Raw genomic sequence first — 21,352 nt, forward strand, 5'->3', positions numbered from 1 at the left:
GTTACTAGCTGTAATCACAGGAAAAGGGACAATTCTTTCATTAAATGAAAAGCATCAGAAAAACACAGGGTAAATGCATCACTCTTGCAATCAGATATGTATGCTCTTGCACCTAAGTGAACACTAGGAATTCCTTCCTGTGGTTTGAATGCAGGATCAGGCTCTAAATTTATAACAAGTACAAGCAAAATAGCAAATCGCCAAAACCAGGAGCCAAGAAGCTGGGAAACACTTTGGTTCCATCTTTAATTGAGAATAGGGAAATACAAGATATATTCTTAGGGTGCACAATAACATACACTTGGTGTTCGGAGATATTCTATGACAGGCTGATAATACACTACAATACCATGTGTTACAAGTATGATGAACAGCACATCCCACACCTCTTACACAGTGCACCACAGCAAGATATTCTGTAAACTTGTACCAAATAATGCATACGTGCTTTAGGGTTAGCACTTGTCATTCTTGCTGGATTACTGGTGGCCTTTACAAATTGGACTGATAAGACACACTTTGATAATCCTCACTTTCCAAAAGTAGCGGTTGTGTCTCTTCAGAGGTTCTCCTTTTCTTACTACATCCCCGAATAATCAGTCCTGTGATCAGGGCAGCAATTATACCACCCACCACAGCTGCTCCAACTAGCCATGCCCAGATCTGACGGGCTTGCTCGAGGTAGGGCATCAAATAGTCCTGGAAGAAGTTAACTGCAAAAAAAAAAAAAAGAAAGAGAGAAAAGAAAAACACCAAAAAAACCCCAAAAGAAATACTCGTTTTATATTAGGTAATTCCCAGTGTCAGTGTGTAGAGACCAGCAGTTCTATAGTGTTTGCTACTGGAAGTCTCTGACTAATGGAAGACCTTATGTCAGTACAATTTGCTGTTATCTGAAGATCACAAAGAGTATCAGACTGCAGTGGCATGCACAAATACCTGTGCTAGCTTTGAGTGAACTGGTATATCTGCACTGATACTCACTTGGGCTCTAGACCAAGGATAGCTCTGTTTGTGTGGTACTTGAGCTAATTAACACTCCATCTCATTAGCTTGGGCAGAGCACTGCATTGACACAGGTATGCTGTTTTGGGTGTTGGAGTTAGCTTGGGAAATGCTATATAGCGCGGCATTGCTCTGGGTAGATACAGCTGAAGCATTTTAAATTTTTTAATAAATTGGATCCTCCATCATACCTTTGAGGAAGATAAATATGGTCTGTAATATGTAAACAAGAACAGAGGCTACCAGGAAGATTTTCAAGGAGGAGCCACTGGGGAGCCAGCATTTTATTTTTATAATTTTTTTTTTAGTTGATTTCATAGACAATCCTGGATTTCCCGATTTCTGTGAAATCTGCAAAATTGTGAATTGAGTAGACCCCTGCTCATGATGTGTTCTTTATTTTCTGGGTGGCCCAACATGATAATCTTAGCCTCAAAGTTCTGAGCATTCAACATTTCAAATTAGGTCACCAAACATGTAAAATTGACTATATCGTCGTGACAGAGTGGCCTGTGCCCTTAGAAGGAAGCAGCCAGCCTGGCAGAGGATCTGCAACCTGGGTTAAGTTCATGAGGAAGTGGCTCAATGAGAGTTAAAAACCCCAGTAAGAAGGACCAGGAAGGGAGGTGTGGGAAACTGCTGGCCATGGGGAGGGCAAGACTGCTGTGGGAAAGCTGAAGCCACAAGGGGCCCCTCCCCATATCCAGGACAACAAGGTTTCTGTTTTATGTGCTTTATGTCTTTAAAAGTTGTGTTTGTTACTGGGGCTGTCTCAGGAATGGCTTGGGGACCAAAAGTCTAGCTGAGGAAGCAACAACCTACTATAATCATGCCACAGAAAGAAAACACAGGTCACAATTGTGTCTTAAACTGTGCACCCACAATGAATGGACCTAGGTATATCTTTGTGCCTCAACAGCCCATCAGGAAAATGGGCCACTCTCTCACAGGCATGTTTTGAATGCTAATTAATGTCTAGGAAGCACTCCAATTGTTGAGCATTATAGAAAAGCGAGTGGGGACAATGAATAATTTCATATTTAGAGGAGAATTTTACTAATCTACAGTAAATAAGGCATGGGACCAGACAGTGAATAATGAGAAGAAAATGAAACAATGAATAGCTGTTGAATTGCTTATTCTGTGAATGGGGAGGGGTCCTATGGAAAAAGAAATAAGTGTGACCGTACTATTAATGACCATATCATAATGCACATGTACAAGATGACTAAATTAAGATTGCCCAGACAATTTTAATTCTCACATTTACTAACTTGTGACCACTTGACTTTGCAATCTTAATAATGCTCTTTTAATGAAGCCTTTGTTTCTGCAAGTTATATATTACATGCATGGCAGAACTTCAGCTCCTTAAATCTGGAGGAGGAATTTTATCATGGAAACTCTGGTGCCACCTTAATGGCACTGAGAATGAACATTGTCACACATGAGCAGATGTAGGATTTTGAAAAGGGGGTGCACATGGTGAGGTGCATCATCCCCAGGTCCCCAAGTTTTCTGTTTCTCACAGAAGAATGGAAAAAAACATGGATTTTCCTTTCTGCCAGAGGAACCTGCAGATTTCTCATTTTGCTGGAGAAATCCATGGGTTTTGCACTTTTGCAAAGAGCTCTCGGCAGGCTGGCAGGGTTCCAGCCTGCAGGGGTTGGGAGGGAGCAGGCCGAGGGCAGTCAGGCAGGGGGTGCCACATGCATGTGCATGCTTACACATGCACAGGGCTGCCAGGCAGCCTGGAGAGCAGCTCCCACAGGTAAGTGGGAGGGGAAAGGGGAGCAGAGGGAGGGAGTCGGATGGGAGTGGGACTCCTGCCCAGCTGGGCAATACATGGGGCTTGGGGACCTGGGCCATAATGTGTGGCTGCAGGGCCCTGGCAAGGAGTGGGATGGACCCGCAAACAGTTCATCCAGGAGGTTGTGGGAGGTGGGACTGGCTCCCCACTGCTATGCACACTCCCAGAGGCCAGGGGGAACACGTGCCACTCAGGTCTGTGTGCGGGGTGGGGGCAGGCATGAGCATGGGCTGCCTACTGTGGGCTAGGTCTCCGACCCTGCTGCCCTCCCCGCAGGGCCGACGCAGCCAGTGGGTGCGACCTCCGACGCAGCCAGTGGGTGCGACCTGGAACAGCAGGGCAGAGCGGGGCTGCATAGGAAACCTACTTGCCGTTGCAAGCTCCATGCTGCCCTGGCGATGTGTCCCCAGTGCACATAGCAGCAGTGAGAGGCACAACTCTGCACTGCAGCTCCTGCTGCTGCCACGCAGACAGCGGACCCCATGCCAGGGCAGCACAGAGCTCACAGCATCAAGGAGATACCTGCGTGGTCTTGCTGTTCCCTGCAGTACCAGGTTGCACCTGCTGGTCTCCAGAGACCCTGATAGATGGCAGCAGGGCAGGGTGCCCAAGCCTGCAATGGGCAGTTCGCCCTGTCCCCACCCCACGCAGATTAGGGGGCACTGGTGCCTCCTGCCCCACCAGGAGTGTGTGCAGCGGTGGGGAGCCACCCCTGCTCACCTAAGCCTGCAGCAGGGGAGCTGGGCTTTGATATGCTGCCTCCTACTAGGGGCAGGGGGTTGTGCATCCAGGTCCCTGATCCTGTAGCCCCTGACACTGGGGCTGCCTTTCAGCAGGGTTGGAAGGGGGGCAGGGGATGGGGGGGGCGGTAATGGGCTTGAGCGCGGCCAGGAGGCTGTGGGGGCCGGGGAAATGAGGGGCACCAGTAGGCCCAGGGGGCTATGGGAGGGAGTGAGGGGCCTCCCATTTTAATCATGGATTTTGGGGGTATTATCAGGGAATTTACAATTTTTTTTTATCAGGGAAAACCAGGATCCATGCTCATCACATGTAACGCAACACAGTTTTCTCCAAGTGGAAATAAACTAGAAGCTTTACTCACATCCTAGGAGCCTAGGGCTGTATTATTCAGTTTAAGATTGATTCTAAAACAAATATAATTGTATTGGAATGAATTACAAACAGTCTGAAAAGCTGTGAAATAGGAGCTACATGACCGGGGCAGCTAACAGACCGCAGAATTGCAGAACAAAGAAAGTCCTGATTGGTGGAACATCAAGACCATTCAAAAGGAAAGAAGGTCATTAATACCCGTGGCATGAAGAGTTTAGATGGCATCAGGAAGATTTTAAAGAGCCATGAAGTCAGGTGACTCCCTCACTGTTGCCTGAATAGAAATACTGCTGCCACTGTCAGACAGTTGGTTTTAAACTTTGGGGGGAGCAGAAATCAAGGAAGTGCGACTGCATCACACTGGCTCCCTCCCTTCTGCCCCCAGATTTGCCACTGTTGTGACAAAGGCTTCTTCTTTGCAGAATAAGATGGGTAATTTTTTAAGTCCATAAACTATGCTGCAACCATCCCTGCATCGTTCCATCCGGCAGAAAGCAGGGTAGAGCTGCACCTTGGAGATTTAACTGGACTGGAGATGCATCTCTGATTCAGTTTGCTTATAAGAGCCATCTCTACCCTGCCTTCTGCATGACTTTTGATTAACACAGCCAAATTAGTCTTTCCACATCCCATCGGTATTGCCTGGAGGAAAACTGGCAGATCAACATTACCCCTCGGTAAAATGCAATGCGACTTTGAGACCATTCAGTGACAGGTCCTTCTAGAAGGGATTGTGTTATGCATGCCTCTGCCTAGCCTCAACCTCAGCCTGCATGCTTTTTCTCTAATTAGCTAGAAGCCTACAGCCACCTCTTGGCATCTACTGCCGGTTTGCAATTTCTTCTGCTGTACAAAAGATGTTTGGCATCCCTACCACGAAGTTACCATGGCAACTCATGGGTGCCCAGGCACAGAGAACCCTAGGATGCTCTATCATCTGTGGTTCGCGGCAGTCAACCGATGACTGTTCCTGGCATTGTTAATCTGCCCGACTATTGGAACGCTGCGAACTAGAATTGCAAAGGACTAATTACAAGTTGTAATCCACAGCAGTGTGAGGCTGGTGAGTAGTACCGCTAGCTTCTCAAGGACTGTACAGCTGCTAATAATGGGGAAAGTAGCCATTTTCTGGAACCAGCTAGGGACATGCTGGGCTTCAAATTCATCTTGTTTTATTTGTGCATTTTGATTTAATACATATAACGCAATGCGACCTATGAGCTCATAGGTGTCATTGTCATCAATTAAAATGTTCTTCAGCGAGAAAACCAGGGCAAAACAAAACCAGTCAAGCCCTCCTCCTCACAACATGTAACAATTAGCAACAAACAGCAGCAAAGGATCTCAAAGGATCAGGTTTCTAGAGGCAAATGATACCCCCAGCACTGTCTTTGAATTCAGTTCCTAAACTGTCTCTACTGCATTCGTGGAACGATATAGACTCTCCCTGCTGGCTGCTGGTGGAAGAAGAAACACGGCAATACCCCATGGCTGAATTGGCAGTCTTCCTTGAAGTCTGCCCTTAGTGCTTTTATGTACAAAACACGTCAGGGTACTAATGGTACAACTGGCCACCAATAAGACCAGAACCACCTTTTGGCCTTTAAGAGGACTTCAGCACATAGACCTCTTTTAAAACATTCCTTCAATTCCATGCGAGTCTGGGATAAAACTGTTCCACAGTCAGTTCTGAACACTGCAGAAATGCAACTCTTTTGGATGGCAAAAAGAACAAAGAAAACCCTTTATTCATTCACCTACACCCCACTGACATACTGGCAATGACCTGCTATTTCCCATCACATGCTTTTCTATCCCCTAATCTAGTTAGGTATAGAGCACTGGCTTCCAAAGCAAGCTTTTAGACCACAAAAACGATATCCATCTAGCTCAGCCTTGCAGAAGTCTCCTCACCCTGGGCGACTCATTCTGTTTGTTTGTTTTTCTTGTTCTTGATGGACAAAGAGACTATCTCTCTGATTTTTATTATAATCTATTATAATAGGTAAGAGTGGGAAAGGAGATTTTTGGCCACATTTTTAGTATGCTCGGTCCACTATGGGTAGTGGCTGGAGATGGTCCTGCTGGGGACAGGGAATGGCAGAGCACACTGGGATTTCACTATGCCACAGCCCAGTGCTATAAATGACAGCTCTAACGTCCATGAAGGCCAGGTAAAAGAAGAGGTCATGGCTTGCTTCCTGGCATCCTGGTTTCACTGTGTCCAACTCTACTTAGAAACCATGAAAATCAGAATCCGCCCCTTTGTGCATGGGATAGTTAAAAATGTTCTGAGCACTCTTCAAGGCTGACAGTTAGGCTTTTATGCTTTGCTCCAATACCCTTGCAGTAGGCTCCCACCCACAGGCCTATAACTGATGGCACAAACATAAGCACAAAATGGATTGCCTTTGTGTTTAAATGAGCAAAAGTATTCCTCACTGCATCTGGAGTACCACAGAACACATTTTTATGGTTACCTATAATTAATGCCATCAGTGACATGACTGCTTTTTCTTTCTGAAGTTTTCTCATCTGTATTGCAAGAAAGAAGGTTGGATACAGCTATATAACATCTGAGATTCTCCCAGTATATGTTTCCTAATCTTTTTCTAGCTCCCCAATGGGTAGTTTATTACTGTAAAAGTGCTTGAAAGTATGAAGTGGGGGTAACTTTGAGAAACATGTAAGTATTGTTCTTTATTAAATAACTTCAGGGTGAGATTACACATTACAATTAGGCTTTGTTAAGAGCACTTAACATTTGAATGATCACACAGTAAGGCTTGTTAACAAGTGCTAAGTATCCTCTGGCCACCTTAAATTTACATAGCTTTGAGAAAGGATTACCTTTGAGCTGTGCTACTTAGCTTGAGTTAAATTAACTTCTGGGTGTTCATCTGAGATAAAACCACCAATTTGCAGTCCTCCATTTTCCCATGAGGTAATGCTCTCAGGTGGACTAGCTACCATCTAAGACTCCATGGCCCTGGACTGACAGCTGGGGATAGCTTGGCAACAGGTGGGTGGGGATGGGGTGAATGTGAAGAGAGGGAAAAGGGGTGAAGAGGGATGGGGGGCCATGGGGAAGAGGTAAAGGGAGGAGAAAGAGTGAATTGGGAGGGTGGTTGGGTGGGGAGCTGTTGGGCTGCTAACCCCTCTATACCTCTGACTACTGAATTGACCCTTTTACCCCAATTGCCCATTTACTCCCCATTGACTACTCCACCCCTGGATCAGGGCAGCAAGACTCACCCCTGATCAGCCTGAGAGTAGCAGAGGTGCCAATGGGAGAGGGTTCTCTCCCCTTGTCTCCTCCTGGGACCCCTGTAGACAACACTGACCCTGATCACCCAGTGCAGCCCCCACTGGGCCCCACGACTGAAGGCAGGGCAAGGAGGGAGGGTGCAGGGGGAGAAAGAGATACCAAGTAGCTGCAGGGCCCAGTGGGAACTGGATCTGGGTGTGTGGGGGTGGTGTGGGCAACAGAGAGCCCGGGAGCAGGCAGGGAGGGAAAGTCTCTTTACTGCACTTCCTGCCACTACCACTGCTGCTCTTGGGCTGATTGGGATAGCAGGACAGTGATCAGCGGGTGGTGGCCAACCCAGGGGCAGGATGGGGGCAGCAGGGTGGTTTTGGCAGTGGAGGGGGGTGTGCCCTTCCCCACTCCCTCTCCTCCCCAGCCTGTACTGTGGTGAGACAACTGGTGAGTGGGGTAAGCATGGAGCAGCTTTGCAGCCTCTAGCCCCGCAATGGCAGGTCTGAGCAGTGCTCATTAGAGCATTAACTCTGATAGTGTGACTGATCACTAGCACTTGTTAACCTTAACACAGACTAACTTTCCTTAGAATTAGCACCTGTTAACTAACATATAATCTTATCCTTGAGATTATTACAAGGGTGCCACAGGGTGCCATGCAATCTTAGCAGTGTTGGGTGTGCAAACAAGATTCACAAGATAAACACCAAGATTTCATATAGGAATTCATAGTGTGAAAAATATTCTGACCTGCTGTGGTCTTTCTGAGTTCTTTGAAACAAGAATTTCTCTATTATTTTTCTGCAGTCAAAAAATGAGGGGTGTCCTGAGTCTAATGCGGAGTATCCTGAGTCTAATAAGAGTAAAACACACTGCTTTATATAAATCAAATGTCAACTCGCCTGCAGAATTAAAGGAGCCACTGCTCAGGCCACTCCCTGAATTTGGTAGGTCCCTATATACAATCTATAATCTAAACCCTACATAAAACTGCTCTCAACCCTGACACAACACAGACCTAACACCCTAATCTGTCACAGGTAAAGAAGGGGAACCACAGCAGCCAATGTCCTTCTTCTCTGAAATGTTGTCAATATATGCCCAAGAGATCTTGGGTAGAAGTCCACGCTCCTCACTACAGAAGAGGCAAAAACCCCTACAGTCCATACCAATCTGATCATGGGGCAAAATTTCTCCCTCGCCCCAAATATGGCGATCAGTCTAACCCTGCCTTTAATCACAGATCTAGTTCTATTAGAATACATTGCATAGGTTGGGATAATTTAACCTACAATAGTTCTTGAGATCCCCAAGGAGGAAGACCATATGTTTTTCCCTTAATATGAATCTAACACTTCTAAATAAGAAAAAAACTGAGGTCAAAACACACTCAAAGCTTGGGATGTTCAAAATACAAATCTACATTTTGTGGCTCATGACCATTTTTCATTTTAAACCACTATTTCTTTCCAATACATGATGGAACAGACACCTGAGTGGCATATCCAGCTTATATAGATTTTCTGATCGGGAATTAATTCCACTCTTAGTGCTGCTCTTCCTACAGAATTAAAGAATCTCCTTAACTTACCTCTCTCTACTAACTTAATGGACACAAGGATTAGAAACACAAACATCTTTTTTTTTTTAAATACCAGATTATTCCTGTATCTGAATCTTTTATATATATACATTTTTGCCGTGTCAGTGTATTATGCAGTATCTTCAACTCATGATATTTATCAGTTTTAGACTGAACTCCCAGAGCCATGTGATTACAGGACACAACTGTCCTTTAGGCCTCCTAAATTTAAATCTGAATTTAAATCTGAATTAGGTTTAAACCATTCTTATCTCCCCTGCCTGTACCCATTTATGCTGGCCAGATAAGACAGCTACAGGGTTCTGATAATCAGCAGATTATCAGCCCTGGCTCAGACAACTGCCATGGCAGGGTGCCAGACTTGATCTGCTCAGGTCCCTTCCAACCCTACCAACTATGAAACTATGAAACTCGAGGTTCAAAAGTTGTGGCTGTCCAGCTGAGGTCCACAATCAGATCATTGTTTGCTCAGACACCCCTGGGTGAACCAGATCCAGGACTGTCTGGACTTGGGCCCAACAATCAGATGATGGCTGGTCCTGTGTGTGGGGCTGTGGCCCCTGGCTTTCAGTGTGCTGGTGCAGAGGGAGACTAGGATCAAAAGTCTGAGCTCCCTTTGCACTGACAAGTATTAATCGTACAGTTGGAATTGGATCCCAAAATCACTCTTCCTGCCATGCACATGTGGCATGGCACGAGATACAATCGTTGGGATTAGGGATCAGATCCCACAGCGCCATTCAATGATTATGAGCTAGAGGCCTTAAGAGACTTTCCAGCCCTCAGGATTGTGAAGAAAATAAGTCTTGAGACTTAGAAAACAAAAGAAAGAAGATCTCTAACATGATCATTATTTATTTTGGCTTAAAAATCTGTTTTTTATTACTTTGAGGCCTGATTTCATTTTTGAATGGCTGAAATTGGTCCTGCTGATTATAATGGGTTAAGATTAAAACTTACGCTTGCCTCTACACAGTTATATTGAAATGTTTTTTATGCTTACCAAGGACGATAATAGATTCTTTTTCCTACGTGTGAAATTAATTAGCCATAAAAATTTGCTTGCTTGATGGCACTGACGGTATTTAAAAGAATTGAATGAACAAAGTACATGCCTTCTGGGGCTATTTACCAAGCCCCATAGAAGTCATGCACCCCATCGGGAAGCAAAATCTTTCAGGGGGCAGAGTTACCCAATGTAGTATATTATTGTTCATGCAAAGTGAAAAAAGCTATTAGGATAAATGTTAGTCTTGCTAAAATGTCTCTGCTGCCCTTGATATACGATTATCAGACTCCTGGCTCTCAATTGCCTTTTCCACTGAATAGACACATTTACAAAAGGTTTTCCAGCAGAACTAGAAAAAGGGAATATGCGCGTTTCCCTGCTCTCACTTATTTACTGCTTCTCTATAAAGAAAGCTTGGTCCTATCGCATGTATCTCATATTGAAGGCTTGAGTCCTTGATTCAAATGTCACTCAACGTAGCATGGTTCTGAGCAGCCTAATCGTTCCAGTGACCTGCTTTTGTAATGGGTGGAACCAAAGTCCAGAGCACTCTTGAGCACTCCTCAACCCCAGACTTTGACCTCGCTGCAATTAAATTGAAGCCTGCCTTGTTAGTGTGCCAGATCCTTCCAGTCAATGCCATTTCTACGAAGTAGAAAACTATTCTACTTTATGTATAAAACACTAGAACCGTTATTGGTGTTCTGTGCACTGCAAATGGTCTTGTGGTTGTTGCAGTGAAGATGCGTGACTCTGCAGAAACCTAGCCCAGGATCACTGAATCACGCAAGTGCTACTTAGCTTTACTTTGCTTGGGCAGTGCATACGCTTTGTGCTAAGCTGTTGATACAGGGAGACACTTCATCCTTTGGTAAGTAAAAAATCTGATTTATTAAATTTGCAAGTGAAAAATAGAAAAGATTGCTTTCTAACCCTGCACTTTGAAAAGTAGCCTACAACTTGAAAATACAGGTGCTTCCTTTCTTTCTCAACGTTATTATCAGTAGTATTGTTTAAATAATGGATATTTTGAGGGAAGGAGAAGTGGGGTTATTGACTTAACCAAAATCCTGACCAACATGAAACAAGTTGTTCAATCTAAATTATTTCCTCCCCCCCCGACTTGGGTTAATCCTTTTTACACCTTATTTTTAAAATATATATATAGATCCATTTTAAAACTAAAACAAATTGCTTTGAATTTACGAACATTTCCCCTCCTCTCCCCACTTTTATTAAGGCAAAATTTCCACTGTTGCACTTTTGTTTTCCTCAATAGCAGAAAGCATGGTTCTCTTCCTTACATCTCTCAAGCAGATTTTTAAAAAAATTCTCCTGTCCCTTCAGTGTCAGGACACTGTCTCTCTTTGCTTTATCTACAGGAAGCTAAAAGGGGGTTTCTGATATTAGTGGGCTGTGTGCCTGGCAGTTGTGCCAAGAGGGTTGTTCATGCAGTTTTAAGAATAAGTTAGACAAACACTTGTATAGGATGATGAGAACAGTGATGTTCCTGCCTTTGGCAAAAGCTGGAGTAGATCATCTCCTGAGCTTCCTTTCTTCTATTAATTTGACTCAGCTTTGTGAATAGCTTCAGTGCACCTAAAACTTAATTTTTGGGGGTGTTCCAGAGAAATGGGGGAAGGGGTGGAACCGTGACCCTGGTCTCTACTACTAAAGAGCCTGCAGACTGGATTCTGCCTTGAGATATGTCTGTGCCATTACGTGGGGATAGATCCTCGGTTAGTGTACGTTGGTATTGATTGATATTACACCAGCTGAGAATCTAATGGTCTTCAAAACAGACATTCAGTGAAACTTCACTCAGTTCAGCTGCATACACTGGATTTACAGATGTGCAACTGAAGGCAAAACATGGTCTTCATATCAGAACTACTTTGACAACTCTGTTGATAACAACACTTAACAAAGGATCTCAGTCCCAGCTCAGTCTCTTATAGGTAGCAATGCTCTGTAGCAATGACAACAAGCGGATGTGCCTCTGAATACACCTATGGAGCAGATCTGAATCAGCCTGTAACATTTTTGCCTAGTTATTTGTCTATGAAATATTCCATAGGAAGACAACAGATCCAACATTGCTTGGAACATAACATTACCTGGGTCTGCTAGATATTCATAATCATAGCCCAGCTCCCTTGATGGGGTAAAGAATTCTCCATTTCTGTAGAGAGGAATAAATGGGACCATGTAATATTCACGATTGTGTCCAATGGGCGCATTGGCTGCAGGGTAAACTTCTTGGAGGGGTCTGTGTCTTCTAAGCCACTGCTCAAAAATACTGTAAAGGAAAAATGATGGGCATTATTGTGCATATTGCAGATAGACAGTAATTATCCTTGTTCAAAGCAAATTGGAGGTGTGTACCATCCTACCAAGGCAATAGGGTAAGCATTTTCCATTTAGTAGGTGTTCACTTATATCCATAAGTCCCCATACAAAGTACAAGCTAGTGCAGAATCACAGTATGTAATGCTATACAGATACCGGTTATACTTTATAATTCAGGGACTATAATTACACTGCAATCATAGTGTAATTACACTGTGGTTGTGCTTTCTGATCAGTAATTACGACTAATTTGCTGAATGTTAACTATAGGACTGAATTAACTGTTTCATAGTTAATAGATGATGTGTTCTGTAGAATTGAGGCTCATTAGCTACTTTTGATGATGATGTAGGTCTATCTGTCATTTCATTAACCATCCATTTATGATAAGGAGGTGATAAGGTTGTGACTAGCATATTTTTAACAGCGATTTTTTTCTAAGTAATCCCCAGGCTGACTCTGATTGTCTCGAAAATTGCTGAGTCTCACAAGAGCTTGGGGAAGGGTTACTGGTCCAAATAGGAGGTTGTTTCAGGAAGGGAATCTCAGGGGAGCACCTCATTAGAAATCATGGGATGTCAAGAGGTTGTGGTTCTTATAGCTCCCCACCTCCCTGCACACACACATACATACACACCTGCACTCAAATTATGAATCTGATTGTCTCCAAACCAAAGGTAGCCACTGAGGACTGATCTGAGCTACTGTTTGGAACTGCTCGCTCTCCTTGGAAAGCAGTTGTAGTTTGTTTGCTTTTAATATATTCAGGATGAAAGTTGTTTTTCTAATATAGCTACAGCCAGGACATCAGTCCTGCGCATGCAACTGAATACGATCCTAGTGCATGCCTGGGTATTTTCAAGGCAGGCTGAGTCAGTGATAACCTGTAAGCACTGCCTCCAACCAGCACTTATGCCGGTTTGAGTTCAGCCTTTTACATACGTAACAACCACCTCCTCCTTTGCTGCCATCTCCTGCAAGAACTGCATTAAGACTGAAATACCATCTCCTAAACCAGCAGCAATGTATTCTAAAATACCTGTGCTCTGCATGCTCTGATTTCCTTGAGGAACAAGTGGCAGATGAAAACAGTAGGCAGTAATATTGGAATGCTGTAATCATGCTGCGTACTCCTCTTCTGTTGTTGAATAATAGGATTAGAGTAGTACAGTTTTGACTTCCATCAGCATTTACATGATCAAAAAGCTTTTGCACATCAGGAACAGTGCTCATACTAGCTCTTTTCTAAGCACTGGCCTTGTAAAGACCAGTGTGCAGGCAGTCTGGCCTAGTGGGCCACCAAGCAGGGCCAGAGACAAGAGCTGGGGGGAACCCAGAGCTACCCAAACTAAGGTGGAATTGCAGGATCAGAGGCCAATTTACAGGCCAAGTCAGAAAAAATTACCAAATCCAAAGGAGAAATCCAGGGGCAGAGTCCAAGTAACAGGCTCAGTCAGGATTCTGGAGTCAGGGGCTGAGTTTACCAAAGCCAAGTTAGAATTTCCAAAGGCCACAGTCCATAAGGAGAGCTGAGCAGGTTCAGAAATCAGAAAACTAAAAGCCATAGGATGCAGGGAGGCTTACCACAGCAGCCCTTCAAACAGAACTGTTGGCTAGCCTGCAGTCTGCTGCCACAAGTGGATTTAAGTGGGGAGGCTGCTATGCTAAGCAACAAATCGAGAGGCCGTAACAGGGTGAATTGGTTCATCACCTGGGGTGTGGATGCTGGTTAGAGCAGGGGTGGGCAAAATACAGCCCGCGGGCCATATTCTGGCCTGCAAGGCCCCTAAACAATTTAGAAAATTAATATTTATCTGCCCTCAGTTCCTGTAAAAAATGACTGGAACCAAGGGCAGTAGGACCCAGGGGAAGCCCGGTCGGCTTCCACAGCAGCAGGGCACACCCAGCCCTGCCCCCAAAGCTGGAAGCCCCACTGGGGGCTTCTGGACTGGGAGCACATGGGTGCCCTGGCCAAACCACAGGTAAGGGGGAAGGGCAGGGGAGGACCCTGGGCAGGGAAGGAGTCCAGGGAAAAGTGTCCCAGGGAAAAGCTAAGTGCAGGCTGGGGGAAAGTGGCCCCTCACCTGCCCCAAGGCCAGCACCCTGCACTGCAGCTGCTCACAGCCCGTGGGGCTGTCCAGAGCAGGCACAGACAGGCCCAGGCAGGCTGCGAGCAGCTGCAGTGTGGAGCACCGGCCACAGGGTGGGCAAGGGGCCACTTTTTCCCTCCCTGTGCTCAGCACCACCTTGTAACCCAGCCCCACTGCCAGCTTGAGACCTGCACTGGCTCTGGCCTTGTCTGTCAGGGCTGCACATGGTGACAGCAGTTGTGGTCCCCCGCTTGCAGAGCCAGGCAGTGTTTGCCACTGCTGCCTGTGGGCTGCCCAGTGCACAAGCTCCAGCTAGGCAGCAGCAGCCAACACTGCCTGGCACAGCAAATGGGGGTGGAGGGGCAGTAGCTGCTGCTGCTGACAGGTGAGCCCGGAGCCAGCTTGGAGCCCAGGCTGGCAGTGGGGCTGAATTACAAGCTGGTGCTGAGCACAGGGAAAAGCAGCCTCTTGCTCACCCCACGGCCAGCATCCCATACTGTAGCCACTTGCAGCCTGTGGGGGGCTGCCTTTTCCTGCTCCAGACAGCCCCGCATGGGCTGCGAGTGCCTGCAGCAGGGAGCGCCAGCCATGGGGCGGGGGAGGAGCTGCTTTTCTCTGTGCTCAGCACCAGCTTCTTCCCTGCTGGTGAGCAGGGGGTCGGGGCTGTGCTCTGCCCCCTGCCTGTACTGCGGGGCTGGGGGGCACTGGGTGTAAGTGGGCATAGGAGCCAGCAGGAATACAGGGCCCGCACCAGTGTCCTGGGGCCAGTGCCGGTGGGGCCCAGAGCAGGGGGGCAGGAGCGTGGGATCCCAGCCAGCAGGGTCTCTATGGAGATGGGCCAGCTCCCCCCCCCGCTGGTGCAGCCCAGCCCGGCTCCACAGACCCCTGCTAGCCTGTGCCCTGCATTGGGCTCCACTGGTGCTGGCCCTGGGACATTGGTCCCAAGATATTTGGACATTGGTTCCAAGATGGTGACCAGGGTGTGGGGCACATGTCAAGGGGTGGGGCTACCCATGTGGTCCTTGACAGCCTGCTAAAACTGGGTAAGCAGCCCTCCACCCGAAATAATTGCCAGCCCCTGGGTTAGAGCCTCTGGCTGGTTTGGCCAACTGGACAATTAATCCCAGTTAGGCTGCCTGTTAGGGCCCCTGAAAGGCATAAAGTACACTTTGGGCACACCTACATGAGCAGTGGACTACACACTTGTTACTACATAGTCATTTAGTTATTGCTTAAGGAGGTACTAAATGACTGTGAAGTAACTGATGTTACTGATGTGCAGTCCCAACACTGAACAGGTCATTTCTGATGCTGTTGTACAATAGCATTGACATCATGGTTCATGCCCACTGACCCTACATCACCAAAGCAATGAGTGACAGAAACACAGCTCATTGCTACAGTGACATAGCATCTCGTGTAGATGTGCCTACTACATTGTGTCGTGTACGTTGCAATGTCGGGAGAGAAAAAGAAAGCGGTAACTTGCAACGTGAAACATAGATATAGAAACCAATATTCAAGATTCTCTTATAATTCAGGTCAAAACAAGGGATTGTGCTTGCCCATTACACCCTCAAAGTGCTTGGGTAAAGCATCTGAAGGCAAGATTAGATATGGGCATTTCAAAAATAGTCATAGGAAACAGCAAATTATAACCCTCCACATAAAAATTTCTACTGAAAAATTGAGCTGTGCACATGTAAACATTTAAAAATTATGCTCTAACTCCAAAAGCAGAAGAAATTATAACTGCAAAATCTACATGCACAAAGCTAGACACTGGTGTGCTGTATCAGCTGTGGTGGTGTTAACATAGAACCATAGAGAGGTAGGGCTGGAAGGGACCTCCAACGGTTAGTCTAGGGTAGGCAATTATTTCAGCTAGAGGGCTGCTTAGTGACTTTTGTTGAGCTGTTGAAGGCCACAAGGATAGCCCTGCCTCTTGACAGGTGCCCCACCCTGATCATTATTTTGGGAATAGAAGTCCCATCCCTAACCTCTAACATTTGCCACAGAAGTCCTTCTCCTTGCCCTCAAAAGTACTTCTGGAATGGATGTTTGCTATCTTGGAACTGGAAAAAAACCAACAAATAATATACTGAAAATCAAACATCTACTATAACATATTTTAAATTTATTCCAAAAAATATTTTTGTCCTGATTTATGTATGTTTGCATAGTGTATGTGCATGTATGTGTATCTATATAGAGAGATGATTGCATAATAGCTCAAAATAAAGTCTTACTCTTGTATATTGTGTGTGGGGTGTGTGTGGGATTTGTGAGTCGGTGGATGTGGGGTGTGTGGAGTTTGTGAGGGGTCTGTGTATATGGTGGGGTGTGGGGTTTGTGGGTGGTGAGATTTGTGGGGAGCATGGGTAGGTGTGGGGCTTGTGCAGGTGTTTGTGAAGGAGTGTGGAAGGCTGTGGGTGGGTGTGGGGATGTGTAGGGTTTGTGGGAATATGTGGAGTTTGTGGGGAGATCTGTGACTGTGGGAGTATGTTGGGGTGTGGGGTGTGTGTAGGTTTTGTGGTAGGTTTTGTGGTAGGGTTTGTGAGGGGGTGTGGGTTTGGGGGTGGGGTCTGTAGGTGTGTGGGTATGGAGTTTTTGGGGGGTGGGATTTGTGGGGGGATCTTGGAGTGTATGTAGGTGAGTGTGAGGTGGCAGCAACAGCACTAGGGAGCAGACCCTTGGGGTGCTTATGGCCCATGGCAGGTAGAGCCCCCCCAGCAATGCACAGCTCCAGCTGAGTCCTGAGAGATACATGTGGCAGGATGAAGATGACCCGGTCTGCTGGTGCCTTTGAACCAGATTGGGCTGGCTCCATACTAGCATGTGGGGCTTGCAGCACTGTAGGCAGGAGCCATGCACCAGCCAGGCTGGCTCTGTGTCTCCATGTGGGGCTTCAAGCACTCCAACAGAAAGCCTCAAGTGCTGGCATGGAGCCCATCCGTATGACCCCCCATGTCTCCCAGTCCATACACCACAGAGGCTGGAGTTCCTGCTCAGTCCAATGGCGTGTGACCTCTGAAAGTCCACCTTCTGCCGGCTTTCAAAGGGGCATTTGAGGGCTAGTAACAATTGTTTTTTGGAGGGGCCCCACGGACTGGACAGAATGGCCTGGTGAGCCAAATCCAGCCCACAGGCTGTATTTTGCCCATCACTGGGTTAGTCCAGCCTTCTGCCTAAGGCAGGATCATCCCTATCCAAGCCATACCATAAAATCCATCATTTAAACTCTACATAGGACTACTGTCAACCCTGACAAAACACAGACCTAATACCCTAACTTGTCACAAGTAAAGCAGGGGAATCACAACAGCCAATGTCCTTCTATAAAATTTTGGCAATATATGTTCAAGAGATCCTGGGTAGAGGGCCATACCCCATGCCACAGAGGAAGGCAAAACCCCCCACAGTCTGTACCGATTTGACCATGAGGTAAAATTCCTTCCTGACCCAAAATATGGCAGTCAGTCTGACCCTTAGCTGAGGGGCAAAATCTTCTAGCCCAAAACCTCCAGCTTTGTTCACAGCAGGAGCATTGGCACATCCCAGTCAAGCTCCTGAGCCTTGGCTGTAGCCAACACCCAGTGCCTCTGATGAAGGCTTTAAAACATCCTGACACAGGTAACAGAAAGAGGTGATGGGATGGGGGCAGCCAAGAAAGCTCAGAAGCATTGGAATAGCCATAGTCGAACATGGGCAAAGTTACACCTAGGTCATCCCTGACCAATGGCTGTTCCAGTTCTTCTTGAATACCTCCAGTAATTCCACAATTTCCCTAAGCAGTCTATTACACTGCCTCACTATTCTAACAGTGAAGATGCTTTTCCAGATATCCAATTTCAATTTCCTTTGCTGCAATGTCAAGCCACTAGTCCACATCCCCCTGTCTGCACTAAGAGAGAAAAGGTGCTTTTCCTCTTCTTTATTACAGCCCTTCAAGTATAGAATCATAGGTTGGAAGAGATTTGAGGAGGTCATCTAGTCCAACCCCCCGCTCAAAGTAGGACCCAACCCCAACTAGATCATTCCAGTCAGGGCTTTGTCAAGCTGAACCTTAAAAGCCAACAAGGATGGGGATTCCACCACCTCCCTAGGTCACCTGTTCCAGTGCTTCACCACCCTCCTAGTGAGAGTTTTTCCTAATATCCAAGCTAAACTTCCCTTTCTGCAACTTGATAAACTTTTTCCTTGTGCTGTCATCTGCCACCACTGAGAACAGTCTAGCTCCATCCTCTTTGGAACCACCATGCAGGGAGTTGATGGCTGCTATTAAATCCCCTCCCCCCCCATCTTCTCTTCTCCAGACTAAATAAGCCCAGTCCCCATTTTTGTTGCCTTCCACTAGATGCAGGGACAGCTGCTAATGTGACACTGATCTTCATTTCAGTTCCAGTATCATTGCCTATAGGTTTGTAAAGCTGATGCTGTCACTGGGCACCATAAGAAATTTTACATTTTAGTAACTTTGGTCCCAAATCCTACTGTTTGCACAAAACCCACTTTGTCGTACGACCTTCAAACTTACCAAACTCTTTAGTGCAAGTGTCTGCATTGCAACCCCGCAGATTCTAACTCCACCACACTTCACTAGTTCATGGAGGATCAGAGTACAGTTATTTTTTTAACGTTATTACCTAGTTCCTGAATGCTCAGTGTGAAGCATCTTATCAGAAACTCCAATTATCAGAAAGGGCTAAACACCATTCTTCTGAAAAGACATCTTGTTAAGGCATCTTGAATTAAGAAACCCCAAATCAATATTCATTTAGAAAGCTTGTTCTAGCAAAATACAGTTTCATGAACTGGAGCAGAGATTTTCGAAGGCACAAAAGCAGTCAGTTTGTCCCCCCCCATCCTCATATATGTTATCATGGGACTCTTCTGGAAGTTTGGAGACTCAAAATACCCAAATTTAACCTTTTCTGGTAGATATTTTCTCCAAGAAATTATAATTTTTCATTTGATTAAAAGGACTTAATGAATTTCTCTTCCTGAACTATCTGACCCTTCTTGTGCTTTGGACACAGTGTCTACTCTAGGAAGAACTTTTCAACTTTACTCAGTTCTGACTATGAGGGCACTTTAAACATTGGAAAACAATACCTAGAGGAATTGTGGAATCTCCCTCCTTGGATGTTTTAACAGCAGGTTAGACAAATATTTGACAGAAATGGTTTGATCTGAAATGATCCTGGGTTGAGCAAGGGGTTGGACTACACGATCTTCGGAGGTCCCTTCCAACTCTACTTTTTCATGATTCTATGACTATCAACAAGGAGGTTCAGCTTTCACATTGATGCTGCTTTGTAAGCAGTTCAGATGCTCTTCCCAGGATCTTGCATTGCATCCTTTGCATCTTCCCATGTTGCACATAGTGGAAATGTTTTTCAGAAACAGCAAGGTTTCTATGAAGAGCCCATCTTGTATGACAGAAGGGATAGATGCCCAATAGTTCATATTTTATATTCTGAAATATAATTTCTTATTTTGGTTGATACTTTATTTTTATAATCTTGTAAAGAGTTTCAAGAGGCCGTTTTAAGGTAATGTTGTTTTTAACTGTCGTACGACACTGAACACATTCAATGCCCACTGACACAAGCATATGCACCTAGGGGTTCCTGCTTTTTTATTGTCATTGCTACCTTGGATATTTAGTCTTCCATATTACTTTAGTGGCATTGTTGTCCATAACAGCTAATGAGGAAGTAGATTTTTAATTACTGGAATAATTGGCTCCAATGAATGTACAATGAATTCTCCATGAACCTTCATGTCATCCACATACCACAGGTATAGTCACTTGCTCTTCCTGGGAGAGGTGTGTTGCTTCATCTATCATAATGGTATACCACTTCACAGAAATGTTCTATGAAATGATCCCTCGGGATTTAAAAGGCCATAATTTCCTTTATCCCATTTTGAATACATAAACCTGTGAATATGTTGTGACTCTTTTTTAGCTACTTTGGAAAATATGTTAGTGACATATTATGTTTTCAGTATTCTCAGTTAAAAAACCCCCCAGAAAGATCTTAATGAAAATCCTGTATATATACTTTATCGTTGCCAGACAAAGACTCACAGTGAGGCCATTATACTGAAAAAGCTGAATATATGTCCTTAAGTGGAAAGAATGATTGCATCTTTATTCAATTGCTTTGTTTGCAGGGAGAATATGATCACAGTATTTCAGTCTTTTGAAAACATCACCTGCTTTGTGATGACAAGAAACCTGGTGCCTTTCAAATTAACAGTGATATTTTCTGATGTGTTAAACCCACATAAACTCTTAGCAACAAAAAATGTTTGTGGGTGATATCTTTTACTGAACCCATTATATAGTTGGAAGGCATATATGCAAGCTTTTGGATATGAACTATCCTTCCTCAGGTCTCTTCGTATCTGCATGGCGGTCTCTCGTCCTTTTAACTGTACAGCTGGTCCAATAAAAGACTTCACCCACAAATATCCTGACCTTTTATATTTTTCTTGGACCAGCATGGCTATGACATCACCCAACTCTACTACAGGAAATCTTATCTTTATGTGGAGACTGAGGTACCTATTTCAGAATGTAGATCCTCAAAACCACCCACTTAGCTGCCCCATTCAGAGCTACCTTGGGTATCTCTACATGACACTGCACTGTGTCATGCACACCCCAAAAGCCCGGAGTTCCTAGAGCATGTCTCTGTATTAAACACAACACTGGCCACTTTCTTTCTCAAACTGGATGGAGGAAGAGGCAATGGGGTTGCTTGCTTTATTCAGTTGATCAGAGCACTTCCACAAGGTATGGAAGAACCTCCTCCGTTCCCTCCTCTGCCATTAGGAATACAGACCCACAGCTCCCACAAAAGGAAACTAATCACCAAGTGCCAAGTTCCAGTCTCAGGTGGAGAGGTACCCTTGATGCCTCCTGTTGGACCTGTTTCATTTGTCATAGAGATTCATTGACCACAGAAAGAGAGAGAGAGAGACATTAAAACTAAAGGTGACCATGACTCATTATCTTAATGGTTAGGATGGGGCGGGCAATTATTTCAGGTGGAGGACTCCTTACTGAGTTTCAGGAAGCCATACAGGGCTGCATGATAGG

At 45.3% G+C, this 21,352-nt stretch overlaps 1 protein-coding gene across 1 annotated transcript in view; it reads right to left on the reverse strand.

The window, feature by feature from the left end:
* Positions 1-249: 249 nt before the first annotated feature.
* TYR (tyrosinase) overlaps positions 250-21,352 on the reverse strand; it is an 84,788-nt gene continuing 63,685 nt past the window's right edge. The window contains exons 4-5 of the mRNA XM_090031770.1: positions 11,917-12,098; positions 250-713 (exon numbers count right to left, since the gene is read on the reverse strand). Coding sequence (XP_089887896.1) covers positions 493-713; positions 11,917-12,098 — 403 coding nt within the window. The 3' untranslated portion in view covers positions 250-492. The remainder of the gene's footprint in view (positions 714-11,916; positions 12,099-21,352) is intronic.

The sequence above is a fragment of the Crocodylus siamensis genome, chromosome 1 (genome assembly GCF_052110815.1).
Source record: "Crocodylus siamensis isolate JL-2025a chromosome 1, ASM5211081v1, whole genome shotgun sequence".
Taxonomy (NCBI): Eukaryota; Metazoa; Chordata; order Crocodylia; family Crocodylidae; genus Crocodylus; species Crocodylus siamensis.